At 37.9% G+C, this 23165-nt stretch overlaps 1 protein-coding gene across 3 annotated transcripts in view; it reads left to right on the top strand.

The window, feature by feature from the left end:
- The window catches only part of LOC136881711 (uncharacterized), a 169084-nt gene that overhangs the window by 64615 nt on the left and 81304 nt on the right, over positions 1–23165 (top strand). For all 3 annotated transcript variants that reach the window (XM_067154186.2, XM_068225091.1, XM_068225092.1), the window contains exons 3-4: positions 4129–4308; positions 12826–13100. In XM_067154186.2, coding sequence (XP_067010287.2) covers positions 4129–4308; positions 12826–13100 — 455 coding nt within the window. The remainder of the gene's footprint in view (positions 1–4128; positions 4309–12825; positions 13101–23165) is intronic.

The raw sequence follows: 23165 nt of genomic DNA on the forward strand, positions 1-23165 counted from the left end.
AATTCTGAGTAGACTTTTTAAAGCAACCAGAGGATACTGGTTTTACCAAGAAACTGCTTTTTATTGATGAGGCCACTTTTCATTCGTCTGACACTGTGAACCGTCTCATGTAGGCGTTTGGGGTACGCAGGATCTTCACATAATGGTTGAACACTTCTATGATATCACTGAAGTGAGCACTTTTCTTCTTGCAGTTTCTACTTCAATGATCTATGGACCATTTTTCTTTGTAGGAAGAGCTGTTACCAGTACAGTGTATCTGCTGACAGAGTGGTTACTACCACAATTACAGGAAGAGAGTAAGGATTTCATTTTGCAATATTTTCATCATGCCATTCATGATTGTTTCAATGCTGAACTTGCGGAGCGTTGCATAGGACATGCTACTCAAGGTGACTTCCCTCTTCTTCCGTGGCCTCCAGTCACCTAACTTAAACCCATATGATTTCTTCCTGAGGGGTTACATCAAAGATCATGTGTACATGCCCCCTACGTCATGATTTAGCAGAACTGGGAGAATAGACCATCCATGCATTCAGTAATGTTGACCGTGCGATGTGTAAACATGTTCCTGAATTGCTGACTAACTTTACAAACATATAAAACTGCATTTAACTTGAAAAATCTGAAATATCTGCATTTAAAATGGAAATTATGAAAATTAATATTCATTAAATAAAATACACACTCGTCGAACCTTGTACTCACACTTACTTGTTACCTGCTTACTTACACATACGTTATTTGAAGGGCGCCAGCTGTCACTCAGTACAGCAATAATAGAATGAGACTCTTGACTATCTCTAGGGTGTGGGGTAATAAGCTTACTTTTGACAACATACCATATAAGTTCTGGGAAAAGGAGATTGGCGTTCGGTTTCCCCATTAATTTTGAGGTTAAGATATTTTATTGTCAATGAAATGAAACTATGAATTCGTTTGATAGAACAATATATATATTCTTTAAATAATATATAAAAAAAATAGTGAGTCTTGTTGCGATAAAACAGATGAGAATATGAAATTATGACATTGCAACTGAAAGAAACTAGGCATGAATTTGAATTCTACTTGACCGGACATTTAACAATATATACGAAATATTTCCCTCACTGATTCACTTGACTGTACCTTCAACACTTTTAGTGTAATTACGACGTAATCCATTGCTCTGGTGTTTATTGTAGATGTGTCACGCCTAACTTGGTGATACATCCTTGTAACTGCTTCTTCTCCATATCATCGGACTTCTTTGTAAGTCAATATGGTATGACCTCTTGGCAGGTCCAGGGTTGCCCTCTCTGACTTCATGGTAAGCCCTTACGTCCGTGTCTCCAACTAAGTGACGGACCAACCATTTGGTCTCACTCTCTCAATGACCAATAATTAATGGCTCACTGAGTCTGCTCCATCTCTCGTTCACACTCGTTCACTGACCAACTAAGGTCTCTTGATCTAGTAGACTTCTTCACTGTACTGCATCCGTATAAATAATGACTGACGCTACAATGTGCACCCACCTTATATAGACGTTGGTTGACACAACTACGTAATCTCCAGAAATAACAATGACATACTCCCACCTACGCGACAGATATTACATACAGTGGTGAAATAGCCCTGCGGCGGTCGACTTTCTGAGCGCATATCTAAATAAATACGATGACGTAGCCAAGACTTGGCGATGACTTGGCAGAATCGCCACTAATCTTGCACAATGTCCCAACGTCACCTCCAATCTCTGATATATACAACAATTCTCACTGTACAGGTATTGAGTGTTATCCTACACATACGTATATATGTATACATCTAAGTACAATCTTGCAAGCAACAGGCAATTGCAAAATCGAATTAAATAAGACTGATAATTACAATAATAGTAACAATATCACAGATAACATAATAATAAGGACATAATAATAATAATAATAATAATAATAATAATAATAATAATAATAATAATAATAATAATAATAATAATAATAATAATAATACAGATAAAATCATAAAATACAGATATCATCTTGTAACGGGATTTGAACCGTTACAGATGTTGAACTGTGTGGCAGGAACTGCAATATAGGACCATTTCACCAAAGATGCACATATTAAGTATTTGTAAGGTACATTATAAATTTGAAGAGATTCTGTATTTCTTGATGTGAGTCATTTGTCAGTGTCTGTGATAAACATTGCACTATCAATGTTTCAAAGCCCTGGACAGACACATGAAGAAATACACAATCTCCAATATGATAAGCTATTGCCTCTCTCATGAATGCTTGCTCTTTCAGGCTGTTTTATGTAGAACTGTGGCAGCTCGTGGCTGAAATTGTATGGTGAAGAGCTATAACCCGTTCTATTTTGAGCGACAGATTTAGGAACTACGTGTTGCTTTTGGTTGTTTTGTACTCGTACCTCGTACCTGTGACTGGTGGAGGGTCCAGCACGTGACCAAAAATGTATACAGACCGGAGCGCTGGGTAACGTCATAGCGCGGCAACCACGTGGCTGCCTTTGCTCTACAATGCAAAGTAGAGATAAGATCTGACCAGGAGACTGACAATTATAGAAGTGCGGCACCCTCGATAAGAGCTGGACATTTTGTCATGTTTTCATTTACGACGCACAGCTGTTTACTGATGCTAGGAACTGAAAAAGTTATATTACCAACTGAAGGAAAAGCCTATTTAAACGTACATTTTCATTGAACTGTACAATATACAGTCCAGAATTCTCCTTCAGGACATCAGAGATCGTATTTTGGTTTCTTTCCAAAGTCTTCAAATCCAGCTGGCATTTTTTTTTTGTTATTTGCTTTACGTCGCACCGACACAGATGTCTTATGGCGACGATGGGATGGGAAAGGCCTAGGAAGTGGAAAGAAGCGGCCGTGGCCTTAATTAAGGTACAGCCCCGGCATTTGCCTGGTGTGAAAATGGGAAACCACGGAAAACCATCTTCAGGACTGCCGACAGTGGGGCTCGAACCCACGATCTCCCGATTACTGGATACTGGCCGCACTTAAGCGACTGCAGCTATCGAGCTCGGTAGCTGGCATTTTATATGTCCTGCAGTGTCTGAGTGCTTATCTAAAGAACATGTTATGTTCAAAAGGGCTGAAAATCCTTCTTTATTCGAAATGTTATTTTTATTGCTAAAATGCAAGCAGGGCCAACAAAATAACTTCTCTAGAGCTGGAGAGGAGCACAACCATGCAAATTCCTTCAACTACGATCATTTGAAACTCAGATTGTAAGATTTACCGGAATGTTCAACTTCTTTTGTAGCACAAATTTGCAGTGATTCAGTAGGGCGACCAAAACATAGAACTTAAATTCTGATCTTCTTTTCTCCAACGTGAAAATAGTGTTTCTAATAAAATACACACTATGTCATAAACAGGATACATGTTTAAATAAAACACCACAATACTACGAATGAACCACGATGCGTGAGTACTCATACTTCACACAGGATGACGCAGGGAAGACGAAACATTCCGATATTCTGGCAACTTCACTTGCACATTCCGCTATGAGGAAGGTACGCGGGTGACGTCGCGGTTGTCATGGCAACCGCCCAAGCCAAGCGGCACTTGGGAGGTAGAGCCAGCTGCTGAATCTCTCGTCTTCACTGAAGCTCACGCGCCGTACTGTGGGTGGCCAACAGCCAGCGCTTTCGTGAGTTCGAAGTGATGCGAGTTCTTGGTACTCCAAACGCCGTACAAAGAAACATTTTATTTCTGTAAAACCTAAGATGTCATAAGAAAAATAAATTAAAAAAATTAATTCTAGTAAAAATAAATGGTGAAGGGGCACTTCACCCACCTCACCTGAAAAGCTGCCCCTGATGTAGAAAATGAATGAATGAATAAAAACAAGAAGTTCCCACACCTTTTCTCACCAGAGAATGAATGAAGTTTCAATATAGTAATATACCTACTAATTTGATGTAAGGTTACTAACATTTGATTAAGATTCAAAATGAAATGTAACATTTTACTTCATAGTCACCAACATATTAAAAATATTGGATTTTGCCTAAAAAATATATATTTTGTAGAGTTATGAAATGTCATTTATTTTCCATGGATTTTAATTGTTAATATTTGTTTGCTTATAGGTATCATCAGTAAACTGGGCTACCTTGATGATCTTGGAGTTGGAGCAATATGGTTAGGTCCTATTTACAAATCTCCTATGGAAGATTTTGGATATGATGTTGAAGATTATAGAGAAATAGATCCAGTATTTGGTGACATGGATGACTTTGAGGAACTGGTAAAGAAGGCAAAGAAATTAGGTACATAAGCTATATTTGAACTAACAACCATTTCTATGTAACTTAACTCATTTAAAAAGTAACAATAAAAAAGTTCTTTATAGAATGAAAATAACACAGAAAATACCATTGTTCTGGAATATTTTTCTCATATCAAGTGTCTCACGAGTCTTTTCTCTGGTGTTTTGGAAGATATTTTCAATTTCATTTCTGTAATGTGTAGGTAAAGTCAGCCCAAACAAAGACTGCTCATTAGGTACGATATGCAACATACAGTGTCAAACAAAAATGTTGTTTAGAATCGAACTGGAAACTAAATGTTGTTTAAAGTGTAATTTTATGTGCCCAATCGATAGAGCAATCTCAAATTGATCTAGTACAATATTCTGTTCAAGGATATTTATCAATGGTGAGAGTGGAGCTTCCTTGGTTGTGCTACCTTGTAGTGTGCCGGACTGCTTCCACACTACTGTCATACAGTCGCTACTGGAAATACTAACTGTTCCTCTTACTGTGCTATTGTGAGAAATTAATGGAAGCTGTAAATCAAGACAGAACAAGTACAGGAACACCAACACAGAATACAAAAGATGATCCAAAAATACTAAAACATGAAGTTCTAATAGCTCTTCAGAAGCTGAAACCATTCTAAGCTGCAGGATAAGATAATATTGTAGCAGAAATTAACTCTAGTCTTAATAATACAGCAGTAGAAATCTTGCACACAATCAGTCAAGGAAACTGGTAAACTAATGAATGGCCAGTCTGATTGGACAAATTCAGTCTACATTCCAATTTACATTAAAGAATCTCAAGACAATTGTCAAAACTACAGAACTCTAACCTCAATATCCTGTGCTAGTAAAGTACCTAACTCTCTCATCATCCTAAAGAGAATCAAAGAAACCTTCTGCCACAAATATCATCAGGGCAGGCAGGCAGGAAGAGGAACACTTGAACAAATTCTATACAGTATATCTAACAAATCATTGAAGAATGCAGAGAATTCAGTGATCAGGCATTCATCTGCTTCATTGATTATAAGAAAGCATTTGATTGTGTGCAGTGGCATCAAATGTGGATGATACCCACTGAAATGGGAACCACATTCCAACTGATCAACTTAATAAAATGAGTGATCCTTTCAAGGTAGGAAAAGGTGTCCATCAAGGCTGTGAACTGAGCCTTACTTTATTCAACAAATATAGATAATTCTAAAAGCAATAAAAAACTGGCAGGGTGGTATCAAAATAGGTGGAAAAATTATTAACAATGTGAGGTCTGCTGATGACACAACATTAATAACTTCCTCTGAAGTTTTAATGTTCAGCCTGCTTCGTAGAGTTGAAAAGGTAAGCAATGAAATGGATTTACATATTTGTGGAGAAAAGACCAAGATGATAATGATCAACAGGTCAAACCAATTTGAAAATATGAAACATTTCAATGACTTGAAGTGGACCAATTTGTATGTCTAGGGTCACTTATTACAAACACAGGTGGCTATATTGCTGTAAAAAATGGTAGCTATTGTCAAAACTTCTATGGTGCAGCTTAGAAGAATATGGAAGAGCCATGATATTACCATCAGCACCAAAATATGCCTGGTCAATAGACTGGTGTTCTCCATCTTCCTATACACATTTGAATGTTGGGCACTGAAAAAGATTGATCTTCACTATACTAATGCCCTCAAAATGTTCTGCTGGGAGTGGATACTGAAAATTCCATGGATGACCAAGAGAACCAATCAGTCAATACCTGATGAGCTTCAGGTTAAAATGAGCCTGAATTCCACAGTGATGCGAAGAATAATTCTTTGCAATTATTGCAAGATATTTTTCAGGTAGGAACAGTGGCTACCAAGTCTATCAGTGAAGCCCAAACCTCAAGTGCGAGTGATGGAAATTTAAAGCACATTATATTGTAAGCATCTGACACATTGTTCCATTTGCAAACCTTGAAAGCAATGAGAAAAGACGTTGCACGTATTTCTGAGAACAAGGCTTCGGAGACTGATATTGCAGCTCAGACTCTCGTCCCATTCCCCTTGACTCGCCTCATGTAGCTTGCTGCTGTATGCCTATAGGCGCGGGGACTGGGGGGGATAGGTGTGCTAGTCTTCAGTCTGTCAGATCGCCACTGCTAACTATCAACCATGCGTTAATCATTGTATATACTTCCTCACCTCATCCTTTTGACTTAATTATATAGATAATATAGATCACAGTCTCCATGACTCTCAACACTCACCTTAAAGGCATCTAATAAAATCTATACTATAATAAATGCCCATGCTCCCACTAATGATAAAAACAACTCCTCAAAAGACCAGGAGGAAACAGGAGAATTTTGGGACCTATTGGACCAGACCATAGATAACATCCCCAAACACCATATAAAATTATTAATAGGCGACTTCAACACTCAAGTAGGCAGAGAAAGAAAATACCGTGACATCATTGGAAAATGGCCAGCACACTAGAAAAAAATAAAAATGGAGAGAGACTAGTTGACCTGTGTAGAAACCATAATTTAATCTCAAAATCTACATGTTTTAAGAGGAAACCTCAAAAACTCAAAACATGGAAACACCCTGACTACACTAAAGGAGAATGGCAACTGGATCACGTCTGCATGGACAAATACCACCACAAAGAGATCTATAACGTCAAAGTCCTCCGAGGAATAGACACAGGTTCAGATCACTACATAGTTAAAATTAAAATTAAACTCACTCCCCAGAGTAGACAACAAAAGCAATCCCTTAAAACTAAAAGAAAAATAGATCCTACCCAGCTAATCAACAACAAAAATTACCAGAAAGCAACTGAAAAAATAAAAAGTCACAGGTAAACTTGAAGACTTAGTACACAACCTTAAACAAATTGCAGAAGACCTGGCTCCAATTAAACCACGTAAAAATCACCAATGGTGGAACAGTGAATGTGATGAAACAGTGGAGAAAAGACATTAGGCATGGCTATTACATCAGTCCCAAAAAACAGAAATATCCTATCGAAAGCTAGTAAAACAGAGAAAAGAAACTACCCAAGTCTTAAAAAGAATAAAAAGACAACATCATAAGGACACCTTGCAGTTAATTGAAGAACAATTCAATAAAACTCAATCAAGGGATTACTTCAGAAAGCAGCTCCAAAAATATGAACCCTCGACCCTACTGATGAAGGATGAAGATGGTAAGCTGGCCCATAACAATAAAGGCAATGCAGAAATTCTGGCTAAATATTTCAACAAGCTTTTAAATTGTGAGGAACCTACAGAACTCCTTCGTTTGAACACCAACACACCGATAAAAATATCACCAGAGAACATCAATCTCCCCACAATAAAAGAAATCTACCAAGCCCTGAATAAATTAAAAAACTACAAAGCGCCAGGAGAAGATCAGACCTTTGCGTAAATCTGGAAATATGCAGGAACATCAGCGGAAGTTGCCCTCCATCAACAACTTGTCTCTATCTGAATTAAAGAAGAACTACCAGAACACTGGACAACAGCCCTCATTCATCCACTGCACAAAAAAGGAGACAAAACCGACCCTAATAACTACAGGGGAATCTCGCTCCTAGACATAACATACAAAATATTTTTAATAATCATCCTAAATAGGATAAGTTTACAACTTTAGAAAGAACTAGGAGAATATCAAGGAGGTTTCAGACACTGGAGGAGCTGTCCTAATCAGATCACGAGTCTTAAGTTGATAATGGACTATAAAAGGAGAAGAAACAGAGATATGGTGATAACATTTGTAGATTTCAAGAAAGCTTATGATTGCATCCATAGAGAATCTCTGTTTAAAATTTTAAGACACCTTGGACTACACCCCAAATTAATAAACATGATAAAATTGACTCTCACCAACACCAAATCAAAAGTGAAGTTTAGGGGTGAAACATCAGAGACATTTGAAATTAAAACTGACCTACGGGCAGGGAGATGGGCTCTCACCACTATTATTTAACTGTGCTCTAGAAATGGTAATCAGGGAATGGTTCAGGAAATGTCCCCCCAAAATAAAGTTTGGCCGAAAAATCAAAACAAATTGCCTGGGTTTTGTTGACGATTTAGCATTACTAGCAGTGGACATAAAAGAAGCAAAAACCCAGATATCAGAACTTCAAAACATTGCAAATAAAATTGGCCTCAAAATATAATTTGAAAAAACAGAAATTATGCCCCGAAAACCAACACAGCTAAAAGAAGTCACCATAAATGGAAATAAAATCAAAATAGTGACTCAATTTAAATATCTTGGAGAAGTAATAACACATAACCTAAATGAAAAATCTCAATCCAAATAAGATCAAATAGATTAGCTAAAGCACAAAAATTAACATGGGATATCTACAAAAAGAAATGTCTATCAATAAATACAAAAATAAAACACTACAACACAGTTATAAAACCGGAAGCTACATATGCAGCAGAAACACTCTTTTACCTGAATAAACAATCAAAGACTGACAGACTTCAGAAAATTGAAAGGAGGGTTGGAAGAACCTGCCTCAACAAAAAATACCAGAAAGATGGACAGTGGCGGTTAATACCTAACAAAGTCGTGTACAAAGAGCTGGAACCTATTACAGATACTATGCGTTAGAGGAGACTGGAATTCTTTGGACATATCATGAGGATGCAGGATTCAAGACTTCTGAAACAACTAGGTAGTACAACACAATCTCGTCTCAAAAAATACCACAACAGGATGTAAATGGATCAGAGAAGTAAGAGAGGATCTGAAGGAAATAGGCCTTACAACAGAAGACACCACAAATAAGATAAAATTGAATACAAAACTCAAGAATACAAACCTCCGCTTTACCCTTACACAAAACAAACCAACAACATGCACATTTTCAACTGAGGAAAGGGCACGAAGATCGGAGCGTCTGAAGAAGTACTAGGAGGACCGCAAAGCCCAAACAATCCCTTCAAAGAGACCTGAACGACGGACTGACTAAAGTGATCCTATGTGGTCATAAAAGAAGAAGAAGAAGAAGAAGAAGAAGAAGAAGAAGAAGAAGAAGAAGAAGAAGATAATGGAGTGGTGGTATTTCACTCCCATTTACATCTACATTCTTGTAGGAAGACACTGCAGGCCTGCTGTTGTAGGAGTAATATAGTTTTATTTTTATAGGTAGATCTGCTAAAATGAAATGCAATCTTTCAGGTTTAGTGTTCTCTTTTGTCGGTTGGAATCAAACCCGTGATCATGGTTCGGACACCACCACTGATCTTCCAAGGAAGATTATTAACCAGTGAACAACGGGTACAACCACTGTAAAATTCAACATTGTTATTTAACAATTATGATGATGTTAATAATAATGATGATGATGGTGGTGCATGGCATCTGTATAGGCTTGGTGGTGACCCAATGAGGATAAAATGAATGGTGAAGATGTCATAAAAACCAGTCCCCAAGCCAGGGGAATTAACAGTATGAGAGGGTTGATTCTGAAAATTGAACTGGGGCCGTCGGACCAAAGGCAAGCATTCTGTCCATTTAGCCTCAAAGCTGGACTTCAATTTTGCTAAACCTTAGGCTACCAACTCGATTGATCAGGTGTTGAGTATTGGCAGTAGCAGAGGCCAGGGCAGTAGCTTGTGAAACAGCCTTGACTACACAGCAGGCTTCTCCGTTGGCTATTGGCTGCAGTTAAAAACGCTTAAGGCTTGACGTTCCCTAAACCAACTATCGAAAAGGGATAACCTAAGTCTAGTGGTAGCCCACGTCTTGATACCAGCATACGCCACTGGGTAGGATGGATTTGAATCATTCATCCTGCAAGGGATGGTTGAAGGCTACAGAGACTGTGGAAGACCTCCAACAAGATAAATCGTCCTAATTAAGCACATTGCAAAAGCTCTGTTACAATAGTGCATTAGAATGGCATAAAATATAACTCTATGACACATGATTACAAGTAAGATTAAAAGATAGTCCAAATTTCATGATACTCAAATCGGATGATTGACAAAAAAGAAGGAGAATTTATTTTGAATTACAGGAGTTTCATAATTCATCTGTTAACTTATGATTTAACAGTTCATAGTAGCAAAGAAATACATACATTCATTCATTTAAAGCATCTGTTTCAGGAAAGTACTTCAAATTTCTACCTTCCAACCAAATTACAAAGTATGTAATAGAGCAATACAAGTAAGTTACTGGATGTTTCACTATACAACATCTGTAGCAGTTCCTATACCTGCTACTTCAAGCCATGCCCATGCATTTGAGCACAAGGCCTAAGAAAATTCTCCTTAGATGCTATTGTCTCAACCACAGAGAAGCAGTGGAAAATAACAAAAGTAAATATTCAATAAAAACAAATCACTATATTAACCCAGCACAGGGTGCAAGGTTACCAGAAACAGAAGCAAGTGCATTGTGAGATTTTCTCTCACCTATGAAATAAATGAAGAAAATCATCTTCCTAGTACAGTTTTAGATTTAATTGGTTAAATTAAAGCTTTCTGTATTTATTTTTTTAAGAATTATTGTAGCTTTACAATATTTCAGTTATAAATGTAGGGTATACTACCTTGTTTAATCAGTATTATAAACATCTCTTTCACATGTGATTCTTTTGCACATTTCTGCCACTTTGAGATTGGTAAAATGTACAATTTGGGTTTTTTTTTGTGTCTTCAGGGGAAAATAAATGCCATTCTTCCATTGCTGAATTGACATTTTGCGATTGTCCTCTGGCACCTGGTAGATATCTCATGAGATTCCTATGCCTAGTTTTATGTGTCGTGTTTTTGCAGTGCCCATCCCATGTGGTTAACTCCATCTTTCTCTGTGTACAGGGGTCTATTTTATACCAGTCGATCAGAATTTGTAACAACAGGTTTCATTTCAATTCCTAAAAACATACTTTTGCTATTTTCTTCAACATTTTCACTGCAAATGTCACCTACTGAATCTTCACCCGCTTCTTCCTTCCTGTTCATCTCCTTTTTCATTTCATCTATACATTGTAACACTTTCCATACAGTTTTGTCACCCATCATTCAATATATTCACAAATATTCATTTATTTATAGTATTCAACAATGCCAGAAATATTTATGTAACAAGGCACAAGATATGGGAAAACATCACTGAACTTTAAGGATTACAATAATGCACTGCAAACAAAAATAATGTCCAACGAGCAACAGTTGCAGAATTATACAGAAAATAATGAACATGGAATACCTAGGACAAACATGTGCACAAAACCATTGCACAGTGCGACATGACAAAATCAAGGAATGAGGGATTCTCTCACCATATGCCCAGTGCCAGCTTAATACAGACCATGACTAGATACCTTGCTGCTCTTCACAGGATTAAAATTCTTAGGTGGCAAATTTATATTGGGCCTACCGTGATCTGAATAACATAGTGAAACTCAACTGGAATATCAGAGGGTTCGTGGTCTGAATCCAAGGATTTGCCATTAGAAAATTAGGTACAGTTTTGATTTCAGTATATGAAAAATTTAATTTGGTTGATATAATTAAAAGAAAATTTGAATATTCAAATCAAAATGTCAAATTTAATTACATCTTGAATTTACATCTATTATTTTAATGGTTTACCTTTGATGTAAAATAGGCAATGTTCCACTTACATGCTGCCATATCCTATTCAATTTCTCAAGTCTCTACAAAATCATAACCTCCAAGAGTGAACTTTGAATTTTGTTCATAGTCAGGCAATGCTAAAGACTACCACTTCCAAGCATTCCATTAAAACATTTTGAAAACAATTGATAAAAATTTTGCATTCTTTTTACAAAGGATTGTGACACAGAGAACAGTACAGTATTATTTATTTATTTATAATATGGCTTTCAGTACCAGGAGCATCCGAGGACATGACTGGCTCATCTGGTGCATGTCATTCTATTTGATGTCCACATGCAACCTGCACATCTGGATGTGGAATGATGATGATATTGAGGTAGGGAGAGGGTGAAACCCGACCGGTGTCGGCATGTAGCCTTCTCCTGTCGAATAACACCAAGGATCTGTTCAAAGCTTTACGCACCTGTCTGATGGACGAATCACAATCATAAGCGTCATGTGCCCTCACTCTATATGAACACTGTGGAGAGGTTTGGAATTTAATCTAGCTTATGGCATGCAGTCTAGTGATTAGAATTTGTATACCATCACCTTTCCTACCCTACCAGTCAACATTCTGATGGTGACCTTTTTTCGACCAACAGGACTTGAACTAGCTAACCATGGTGTCAGATCATATAGACTTCAGTACCTTAACGACCATAGCCAGCAGGCAGCGTTGAGCACAATAAAAACATGGCAAATCTCACTACTGTTACATAAAATAACAAACTCATTTTCTAAATAAACAAATAAACCAAAGTTGCAATAATGTAAATATTCATCACTAAATTTGTATAATAATTTAAATTCACTTGTATTATTGAATAGGAGGAAAATGAGACCTTGTACTCTTAGATATACATAAATGTTTTAATTTTGTTCCATTAGGTATCAAGGTCATTCTTGATTTTGTGCCGAACCACACGAGTGACAAGCATAAATGGTTTAAGCAGTCAGTGAAGAGAGTGGATCCCTATACTGATTATTATATTTGGAGAGATCCCAAACCAAGTGGTGATAAAAATGGAAATGGTAACGATGATGACGATGATGATGATGACAAGAGGAAGAAAAGAAGCAAAAATAATGATGGTGATGACGATGACGACGACGATGATGATGACGATGATGATGATGACTGCCCTGATCCTCCAAACAACTGGGTAAGTTTCAATGAATAGTTTTACATAACAATTTTATCACTGTTATTGTCGGCCAGTCCTTTTGTACATCCCTAATATTAGAGCTTATATTGTATTTCATGCTTCACATAAGGGCTGAATCATCTCAGTTATCATTCCTGCACCCTAGTGCTGTCTTATAACCAGTGCTATTGTGGAGTCTGCAGTAGTAGGAGTGTGTATACATTTAACTGAATTTGTTTAACATTTATTTATGTTCTTTAATTACAATTCTATTGCAGTATTTTCGTAAACAAATGGAAAAAGTCCTGGAATAACCCTCATCAAGTTGTTGCACATGAAATATCCAGTTTGGTAGTAATGAATTTTGTGACAACTTACTATTATTAATCAAAACAGGCACCATTAGATGCAGTGCACTTCCTGACTTCAAACAACATGGATTTTGTGAGAACATACTATTAATAATCAAAACAGGCAGGGCACTTGACTATTTGGATGAAAGAAACTCTTCAAATACACTTTTCATCGCATGAGGAAGAGTCTCACTGTGCAAATTATATAGCTGTTTTAAACATACTGTATGTGTTTGCCCATTGTCACAAAGAAGTACAACTTATAACTCCATTTCTATGACCAACCTAAGCACCCTAACACACTACTCCTGATGCATTTGGTGTACTTCTCTGAATTAATGGTTACACTCTATTTCAAGAAAGAAGGGTGAATAATACCTGCTTAAGATCTCCAAGCATGCACCGTTATCCTCAGATGAGGTTAAGTTTTGACTGGGTTTGGGGGTCTCATCACCATGTTGCATATATTTATATGTTATATATTAAACTGATTTAAATGTGACTTTTATAATTTTTATCTCAAGTTTGAACTGTTGGTATTGTTATTCCATTTTTGGTCTCAGAACTCAGCACATATATTACTGTGTGACAAAATGGAACTACAGTAACAAGATCCAATCCTCAATCAATCAATCAATCAATCAATCAATCAATCAATCAATCAATCAATCAATCAATCAATCAATCAATCAATCAATCAATCAATCAATCAATCAATCAATCAATCAATCAATCAATCAATCAATACTGATCTGCATTTAGGGCAGCCGCCCAGGTGGCAGATTCCCTATCTGTTGCTTTCCTAGCCTTTTCCTAAATGATTTCAAAGAAATTGGAAATTTATTGAACATCTCCCTTGGTAAGTTATTCCAATCCCTAACTCCCCTTCCTATAAATGAATATTTGCCCCAGTTTGTCCTCTTGAATTCCAACTTTATCTTCATATTGTGATCTTTCCTACTTTTATGAACGCCATTCAAACTTATTCGTCTACTAATGTCATTCCACGCCATCTCTCCGCTGACAGCTCGGAACATACCACTTAGTCGAACAGCTCTTCTTCTTTCTCTCAATTCTTCCCAACCCAAACATTGCAACATTTTTGTAATGCTACTCTTTTGTCGGAAATCACCCAGAACAAATCGAGCTGCTTTTCTTTGGATTTTTTCCAGTTCTTGAATCAGGTAATCCTGGTGAGGGTCCCATACACTGGAACCATACTCTAGTTGGGGTCTTACCAGAGACTTATATGCATTCTCCTTTACATCCTTACTACAACTCCTAAACACCCTCATAACCATGTGCAGAGATCTGTACCCTTTATTTACAATCTCATTTATGTGATTACCCCAATTAAGATCTTTCCTTATATTAACACCTAGATACTTATAATGATCCCCAAAAGGAACTTTCACCCCATCAACGCAGTAATTAAAACTGAGAGGACTTTTCCTATTTGTGAAACTCACAACCTGACTTTTAACCCCGTTTATCAACATACCATTGCCTGCTGTCCATCTCACAACATTTTTGAGGTCACGTTGCAGTTGCTCACAATCTTGTAACTTATTTATCACTCTATAGAGAATAACATCATCCGCAAAAAGCCTTACCTCCGATTCCACTTCTTTACTCATATCATTTATATATATAAGAAAACATAAAGGTCCAATAATACTGCCTTGAGGAATTCCCCTCTTAATTATTACAGGGTCAGATAAAGCTTTGCCTACTCTAATTCTCTGAGATCTATTTTCTAGAAATATAGCAACCCATTCAGTCACTCTTTTGTCTAGTCCAATTGCACTCATTTTTGCCAGTAGTCTCCCATGATCCACCCTATCAAATGCTTTAGACAGGTCAATCACGTTACAGTCCATTTGACCTCCAGAATCTAAGATATCTGCTATCTGATAACTGCTCAAAGATGGACATATTTAGTCAGAAGCAACACACGAACAGCATTATTAACTGCTGTATAGCACTGGTGAGTACTCTGCCATGGTTATAGTTACCATAATAAACAAACAAACAAACAAACAAACAAACAAACAAACAAACTCATGGTGCTACAGCCCTAGTGTGCCTTGGCCTACCAAGTGACTGCTGCTCAACCTGAAGGCCTGCAGATTACGAGGTGATGCATTCTCAATGTCATGAATCCTCTCAGCTGTTATTCTTGGTTTTCTAGACATGGTTTGCCATCGGACTGTCAGATAGCTTCTCTATTGTAATCACATAGGTTGAGTGGGTAGACACTCAGGTCCAGGTAAAAATCCCTGATGTGGGTGGGAGTTAAACCTGGGGCCTCCAGGTGAGGGGCAGGCATTCTATCATTAGACCTAGGCACATGCTATAATTACTATAAACCATTGTAAAATATAACTTCAGAGAGTGAACATCTACCCTATTTTTATATTACATGTTTAGTTTGTTGAATACTTTTAGGGCATACAATAACTGTATGTATGCAGATGCAGGGTCGAGGATGAGGCGAGATGAAATCGTATGGCATGTTATTATGACCGGATGCCCTTCCTGATGACATCAAGTTGAGGAGCTAATATGAAATGAATGATGTTGAATGAAATTGGTAGCGGGGTGGAAGGAATCGGCTGTGGCCTATGTATAGGATATGTCCTGGCATTTGCCAGGAAGTGAAAATAGGAAGGAAACCAAAGAAAACGATTCTCAGGAGAGCTGACAGTGGGGTTTGAACCCACATGTCTCCCAAATGCAGAGCTCAGCTTCATAGCTGTAGCACGTTAACATGCACAGCCACACTGCTCGGTGACAGATAATAATTGTCTACTTGTAGGAATAAGTATAAACACATTGTAAACTAGCATTTGTACCCATTCTTCACATGAAAATTTTCTGTGGATTACATGTTGTAACCATCCAGGCTTCTCCAGCCATACTAATTTATTGTACAGTCCTATTATGCGATATCACTCGATATCAAGATTATCCGCCATCGGCAATTATTCATAAAGAGATATTAAGTTAACTTCAATCAATTGTAAATAAAGCTTTTGGAATCATATTGTATATATTAGAACATCATTTATTATTTAAATTATAAGATAGGAATTCATTATATACTGTAAATATGGTCAATATATTGAGTCTGAGTTTGTATCATTTCATCTCATATTGTGTACATGGAAAAGTTATTCTTGACGCTTGGGAAATTGGAATGACTCACAGGTTTTAACTCATGAGCAATGTATTATACAGCGAACCGCGTGCGAGGCTAGCTCAAGCTACGTGACTACATCATCAACACGCCTACTGGTTACAGGTGAAGAATGAAGAGAGGAAAGATATGATATGAGATCTACGAATCAGATGCTTTGTTGTAAAGAGGTTTGGTATGGAGCAGTTACCAAGAGTGGGGAGAGCTCGGGTATATTATCTTGAGAGGAGCAATCCTAAAGATACAACTAAAATTTTTTTTGAGACAGTGAGTGGTCGCTTTGAGACACAGTTATTATTTTCGGGATAGTGAGTTGTTGCTTCGAGATACAGTATGTAGCTGCTGTGATTTTGTCGGATCAGGGTGAGATGAAACAAGCATATGGCTTGTGATATATTCTATAATTATTCTGGACAAAGAACTATGTTAGTTCAAGTTCACAGCACTTGATACAAGTCTGTATTATATCAGGAGAATAGCTAAGTTGGATTAAGATTTCTGATAACATGGAAAAATTCACAACACTGAATTTTCTCCTCATATGATCAACGGTGATCAATTTTCACAAGCATAGGGCCAATGTCTAATTTAAAGACTAGGCAATTAGAGAGTGCTAGTCAGATAGCCCAAACCATATTGCAGAAGGAAGGAAGGATGTCCATGGAGCTAGTCTGCAATGAGAAAAGGGGAACGAGTAACCACGGAATACAGACGACCTCAATGGAAGCTACAATTGGTGAGCCACAATTAGACAATGCAAGCAACAGTAAATTACAGTAACATTAAATTCTTAATTCCCTCCAAGCTAAAAGGTACTTTTCCAACTCATCTAATTTTGTTTTGTTTAATAAATTCATTTGACCAGATATTGCGTTTTCTTTCTCAAAGCGATACTTAATGGTTAATTATTTAAAATCCTACAAGATTTAAGTATAAGTCTTTATGCTATTAAATATAAATTTTGCTGTACAGTTTTGTTTAAAACTGTAAAGTTGGCACCCAAACAATACAAAGAGAAATGGGAAACCATGGAGTGATAATTGATTCTATTTGCGTGGCAATTTGCGGGCAAGCCACATATAGTTTATATTTATATTCATGTGTCCTCAGCTATTAACTTTCCTCTCCTCAAGTGTGAAGCCTAGGAGAGCGAACAGTTACAATGTTACCTTCAGGAATTTATGCAAACTAACATGGCCCTATTCACATGTGTAATACAACTTGTTAAAATTATATTTTCTTACGAATGTGCATTGTAGTAACGTGAAATATGATGAAGCTGAACAAAGTCGAGAGAGACTGATAACGACTTATGAATTTATTGTATGGTACAGTTCCTGGTCCGAAGTTGTGCAAAATTCTCCATGGTTCTAGGTTTGCATATTGTATCTCTGACCACTGACATTGATATGTCTGAATGGAAAATTCTAAATTCCCATGGAGGGAATTAGATATTTTTCACCAATAGAGCATGTCAAAAACATATCAGATGTAAGGCTTTTCAGGCGTTTGCTCTATTAACCAGCGTTTCGTCTTAGGTCTGACACTAGACTCGTCAGAGTGGGATGTGTCAGACCCTACCCACTGACGCTGGGTGTATGCAGGTGAGCTTATCAGAAAAATATCTAATTCCCTCCATGGGAATTTAGAATTTTCCATTCAGACGTATCAATGTCAGTGGTCAGAGATAAACTCACCTGCATACACCCAGCGTCAGTGGGTAGGGTCTGACACATCCCACTCTGACGAGTCTAGTGTCAGACCTAAGACGAAACGCTGGTTAATAGAGCAAACACCTGAAAAGCCTTACATCTGATGTGTTATTGATACATCTGTCCTATCGTAAAGAGTAAAATGGCTCTTTAGTTTTTCCTGTTGCCCACCTCAAAGTGACATACATGACATGTCCAACTTGGGCTAAAAGTTCAATTTTTGTAATCATCTGCGTTATTATCCATCATATGATAAATATGGGGGCAGTTTTTTTTCAACTTCCGGAGGGTCATAAATGAAAGACAATTGTACATATCCAAATGAATTTAGTACCAATTATTAGGTACAAATGTGGTTACTTTTCAACATAATCACCATGAAGGTTGAGGCATTTGTCATACCTGTGGACAAGCTTTTCGATCCTCTCTGCACAGTATGCTGCCACCAGTGAGTTCAGATAGGCCTGAACATTGGTTTGAAGATTTTCATCCTCCTGGAACCTCTGCCCTCCCAGCCACTTTTTCAGTTCCAGGAAGAGATGGAAGTCACTCGGCATTAAATCGGGACTGTACGGTGGGTGGTCAAAAACGTCCCACCGAAATTCCTCCTGCAGAAGTTGTTGGGTGACACGAGCACTGTGAGGGCATGTTTTGTCATGAATGAAGAGGATTCCAGACGTCAGCATGCCTCATCGTTTGTTCTGTATGGCCCTCCGCAGTCGTCGTAAAGTCTGGCAATAAACAGCTGCATTGATCGTAGACCCCCCGTTCCATGAACTCAACAAGCAACACACCTTTTTGGTCCCAAAAGACTGTAGCCATCATCTTCCTTTCGTTGAAGGTTTGCTTAAACTTCTTCGGTTTGTTTGGTAAGTGCGTGTGCATCCATTGATGTGATTGTTGTTTTGTTTTGGTGGTGATGTACGAAACCCAGGTCTCATCGCCTGTCACAATATTCTTCAATAAATCGCCACCTTCAGCCTCATAACGGGTAAGAAGCGTCAACCCTGCTGTCATACGGTGACTTTTATGGTCATCAGACAACATCTTTAGAACCCATCAGGCGCACAATTTCCTGTAGTGCAGGTGTTCTGTTAGGATCTTGTAAACAGATGACCTTGAAACTGCAGGAAATTTCTCACACAACTCGCTTACGGTAAACCTTCGGTTCTTGTGAACCTCTTGGTCAATTTTGTGAACAATGTCATCTGTAGCGACAGACTTGCGTCCTTGCCCGCCTTCATCGTGAACATCAGTCCGGCCTTCTTTGAACTTCCTGCGCCATTCACGCACAACACCATCACTCATAACATTTGGACCGTATACTCGACTCATTCGTCGATGAATGTCAGCTGCATATTCCCTTCTGCTTGAAGGAAACGTACCACACTACGCATCTCACATTTGGCGGGAGCGTCAATAGTAGCGGCCATGTTTCCGTGCCAATACCTCGGGTCACACTGGTATGAGGAATTTGGCTGTGACCACGGGTAGAGGGGAGGACTCGTGCAGTCACCTTCCATGCGCGAACAGTTCCCACAGTTTGTATGGTTCTTTACCAGATGTTGAAAAAGAAAAAAAAAAAATGCCTTCGTACATACATGGCATAAAGGAACGGAAATAACATATTCTTAAAGGTTTGTTGTATACAGTCTTTTGATAGACCTCATGTTAACGAAAATATTTGAGAATAATCTTCCTATAAATACCAACTCCATGTGATAACCATGACATCATATGCACCTGATAACACAATCTTGAGTGAGTAGAATCCAAATACATAGTTTGGCTGAAATAAGTCCAGCAGTTTTCCACTTTTAGGAATATACAAACAGATAGCTAACCAGTAGGTAAGAAATTCAATAGAATTGAATGTCAGATTGGTAATACAAAGCTGGAACAGGTAGGTAATTTTAAGTATTTAGGTTGTGTATTCTCCCAGGGTGGTAATATAGTACGTGAATTGAATCAAGGTGTAGTACAGCTAATGGAATGACCTTGCAGTTGCGATCAACAGTGTTCTGTAAGAAGGAAGTCAGCTCCCGGGTGAAACTCTTTACATCGGTCTGTTTTCAGACCAATTTTGCTTTATGGGAGCGAAAATTGGGTGGACTCAGGATATCTTATTCATAAGTTAGAAGTAACAGACATGAAAGTAGTGAGAATGCAAGAGTGATTGCTCATATAAACAGGTGGGATCAATGGCAGGAGGGTACTCAGAATGAGGAGATAAAGGCTAAGTTATGAAAACTCAATGGATGAAGCTGTATGCATAAACTGGCTTCGGTGGTGGAGTCATGTGAGGCGAATGGAGGAGGATAGGTTACCTAGGAGAATAGTGGACTCTGTTATGGAGGGTAAGAGAAGTAGAGGGAGATCAAGACAATGATGGTTAGATTCATTTTCTAATGATTTAAAGGTAAGAGGTATAGAAATAAATGAGGCCACACCACTAGTTGCAAATAGAGGATTGTGGTGGCGTTTAGTAAATTCACAGAAGCTTGCAGACTGAACGCTGAAAGGCATAATGGTTTATAATGATATATATATATGTATGTATGTATGTATGTATGTATGTATGTATGTATGTATGTATGTATGTATGTATGTATGTATGTATGTATGTATGTATGTATGTATGTATGTATGTATGTATGTATGTATGTATGTATGTATAGAAAACCAGACAGACAGACAGACAGACAGACAGACAGACAGACGGACGGACAGACAGACAGACAGACAGACAGACAGACAGACAGACAGACAGACAGACAGACAGACAGACAGACAGACATTACAATATATTAGAACCATTCCGTATTGACGGTTTTCACTTTACAAAGGAAAATTAATATGTCCTCCTATTCAGTACATACACATCTCCATCATTAAATGGAGTAATAATAGTCATACATGTTTCAACTCGTTTGAGCCATCTTGAGTAAAGAGAAGGTTATTTTTTTTTTACATAATTGATGCTAAGAATGTGTTAAAACATAATGAAGAAAAGAAAGTCTGTTGTTGTTGAGTCATCAGTCCATAGACTGGTTTGATACAGCTCTCCATGCCACCCTATCCTGTGCTAACCTTTTCATTTCTACGTAACTATTGCATCCTACATCTGCTCTAATCTGTTTGTCATATTCATACCTTGGTCTACCCCTACCGTTCTTGCCACCTACACTTCCTTCAAAAACCAACTGAACAAGTCCTGGGTGTCTTAAGATGTGTCCTATCATTCTATCTCTTCTTTTCGTCAAATTTAGCCAAATCGATCTCCTCTCACCAATTCGATTCAGTATCTCTTCATTCGTGATTCGATCTATCCATCTCACCTTCAGCATTCTTCTGTAACATCACATTTCAAAAGCTTCTATTCTCTTTCTTTCTGAGCTAGTTATCGTCCATGTTTCACTTCCATACAATGCCACGCTCCACACAAAAGTCTTCAAAAACATCTTTCTAATTCCGATATCAATGTTTGAAGTGAGCAAATTTCTTTTCTTAAGAAAATTCTTCCTGGCTTGTGTTAGTCTGCATTTTATGTCCTCCTTACTTCTGCCATCGTTGGTTATTTTACTACCCAAGTAACAATATTCATCTACTTCCTTTAAGACTTCATTTCCTAATCTAACATTTCCTACATCACCTGCCTTCGTTCGACTGCATTCCATTACTTTTGTTTTGGACTTATTTATTTTCATCTTGTACTCCTTACCTAAAACTTCATCCATACCATTCAGCAACTTCTCGAGATCTTCTACAGTCTCAGATAAAATAACAATATCATCGGCAAATCTCAAGGTTTTGATTTCCTCTCCTTGGACTGTGATTCCCTTTCCAAATTTCTCTTTGATTTCCTTTACTGCCTGTTCTATGTAAACATTGAAAAGGAGAGGGGACAAACTGCAGCCTTGCCTCACTCCTTTCTCGATTGCTGCTTCTTTTTCAAAGCCCTCGATTCTTATCACTGCAGACTGATTTTTATACAGTTTGTAGATAATTCTTCGTTCTCGGTATCTGATCCCTATCATCTTCAGAATCATAAATAGCCTGGTCCAATCAACATTATCGAATGCCTTTTCTAGATCTACGAATGCCATATACGTGGGCTTGTCCTTCTTGATTCGATCCTCTAAGATCAGACGTAAAGTCAGGATTGCTTCACGTGTTCCTACATTTCTTCTGAAGCCAAATTGATCTTCCCCCAACTCAGCTTCAACTTGTTTTTCCATTCTTCTGTAAATAATACGTGTTAAAATTTTGCAGGCATGAGATACTAAACTAATAGTGCGGTAGTTTTCACACCTGTCAGCACCGGCTTTCTTGGGAGTAGGTATAACAACATTCTGCCGAAAATCGGATGGGACTTCTCCTGTCTCATACATCTTGCACACTAAATGAAATAACCTTACCATGCTGGTTTCTCCTAAGGCAGTCAGTAATTCACAGGGAATATCATCAATTCCAGGTGCCTTGTTCCTATTTAGGTCACTCACAGCTCTGTCAAACTCTGACCTCAAAATTGGGTCTCCCATTTCATCAGCATCAACAGCCTCTTCATGTTCCAGAACCAAATTATCTATATCGTTACCTTGATACAACTGTTGGATATGCTCCTGCCATCTTTCTACTTTGTCTTCTTTCCCTAGAAGTGACTTTCCATCTGAGCTCTTAATATTCATGCACCTAGATTTCCTTTCTCCAAAGGTTTCCTTGATTTTCCTGTATGCAGCATCTACCTTTCCCAGGACCATACAGCCTTCGACATCCTTGCACTTCTCCTTCAGCCATTCTTCCTTAGCTACCTTGCACT

This window comes from Anabrus simplex, chromosome 1, assembly GCF_040414725.1.
Source record: "Anabrus simplex isolate iqAnaSimp1 chromosome 1, ASM4041472v1, whole genome shotgun sequence".
Classification (NCBI taxonomy): Eukaryota; Metazoa; Arthropoda; class Insecta; order Orthoptera; family Tettigoniidae; genus Anabrus; species Anabrus simplex.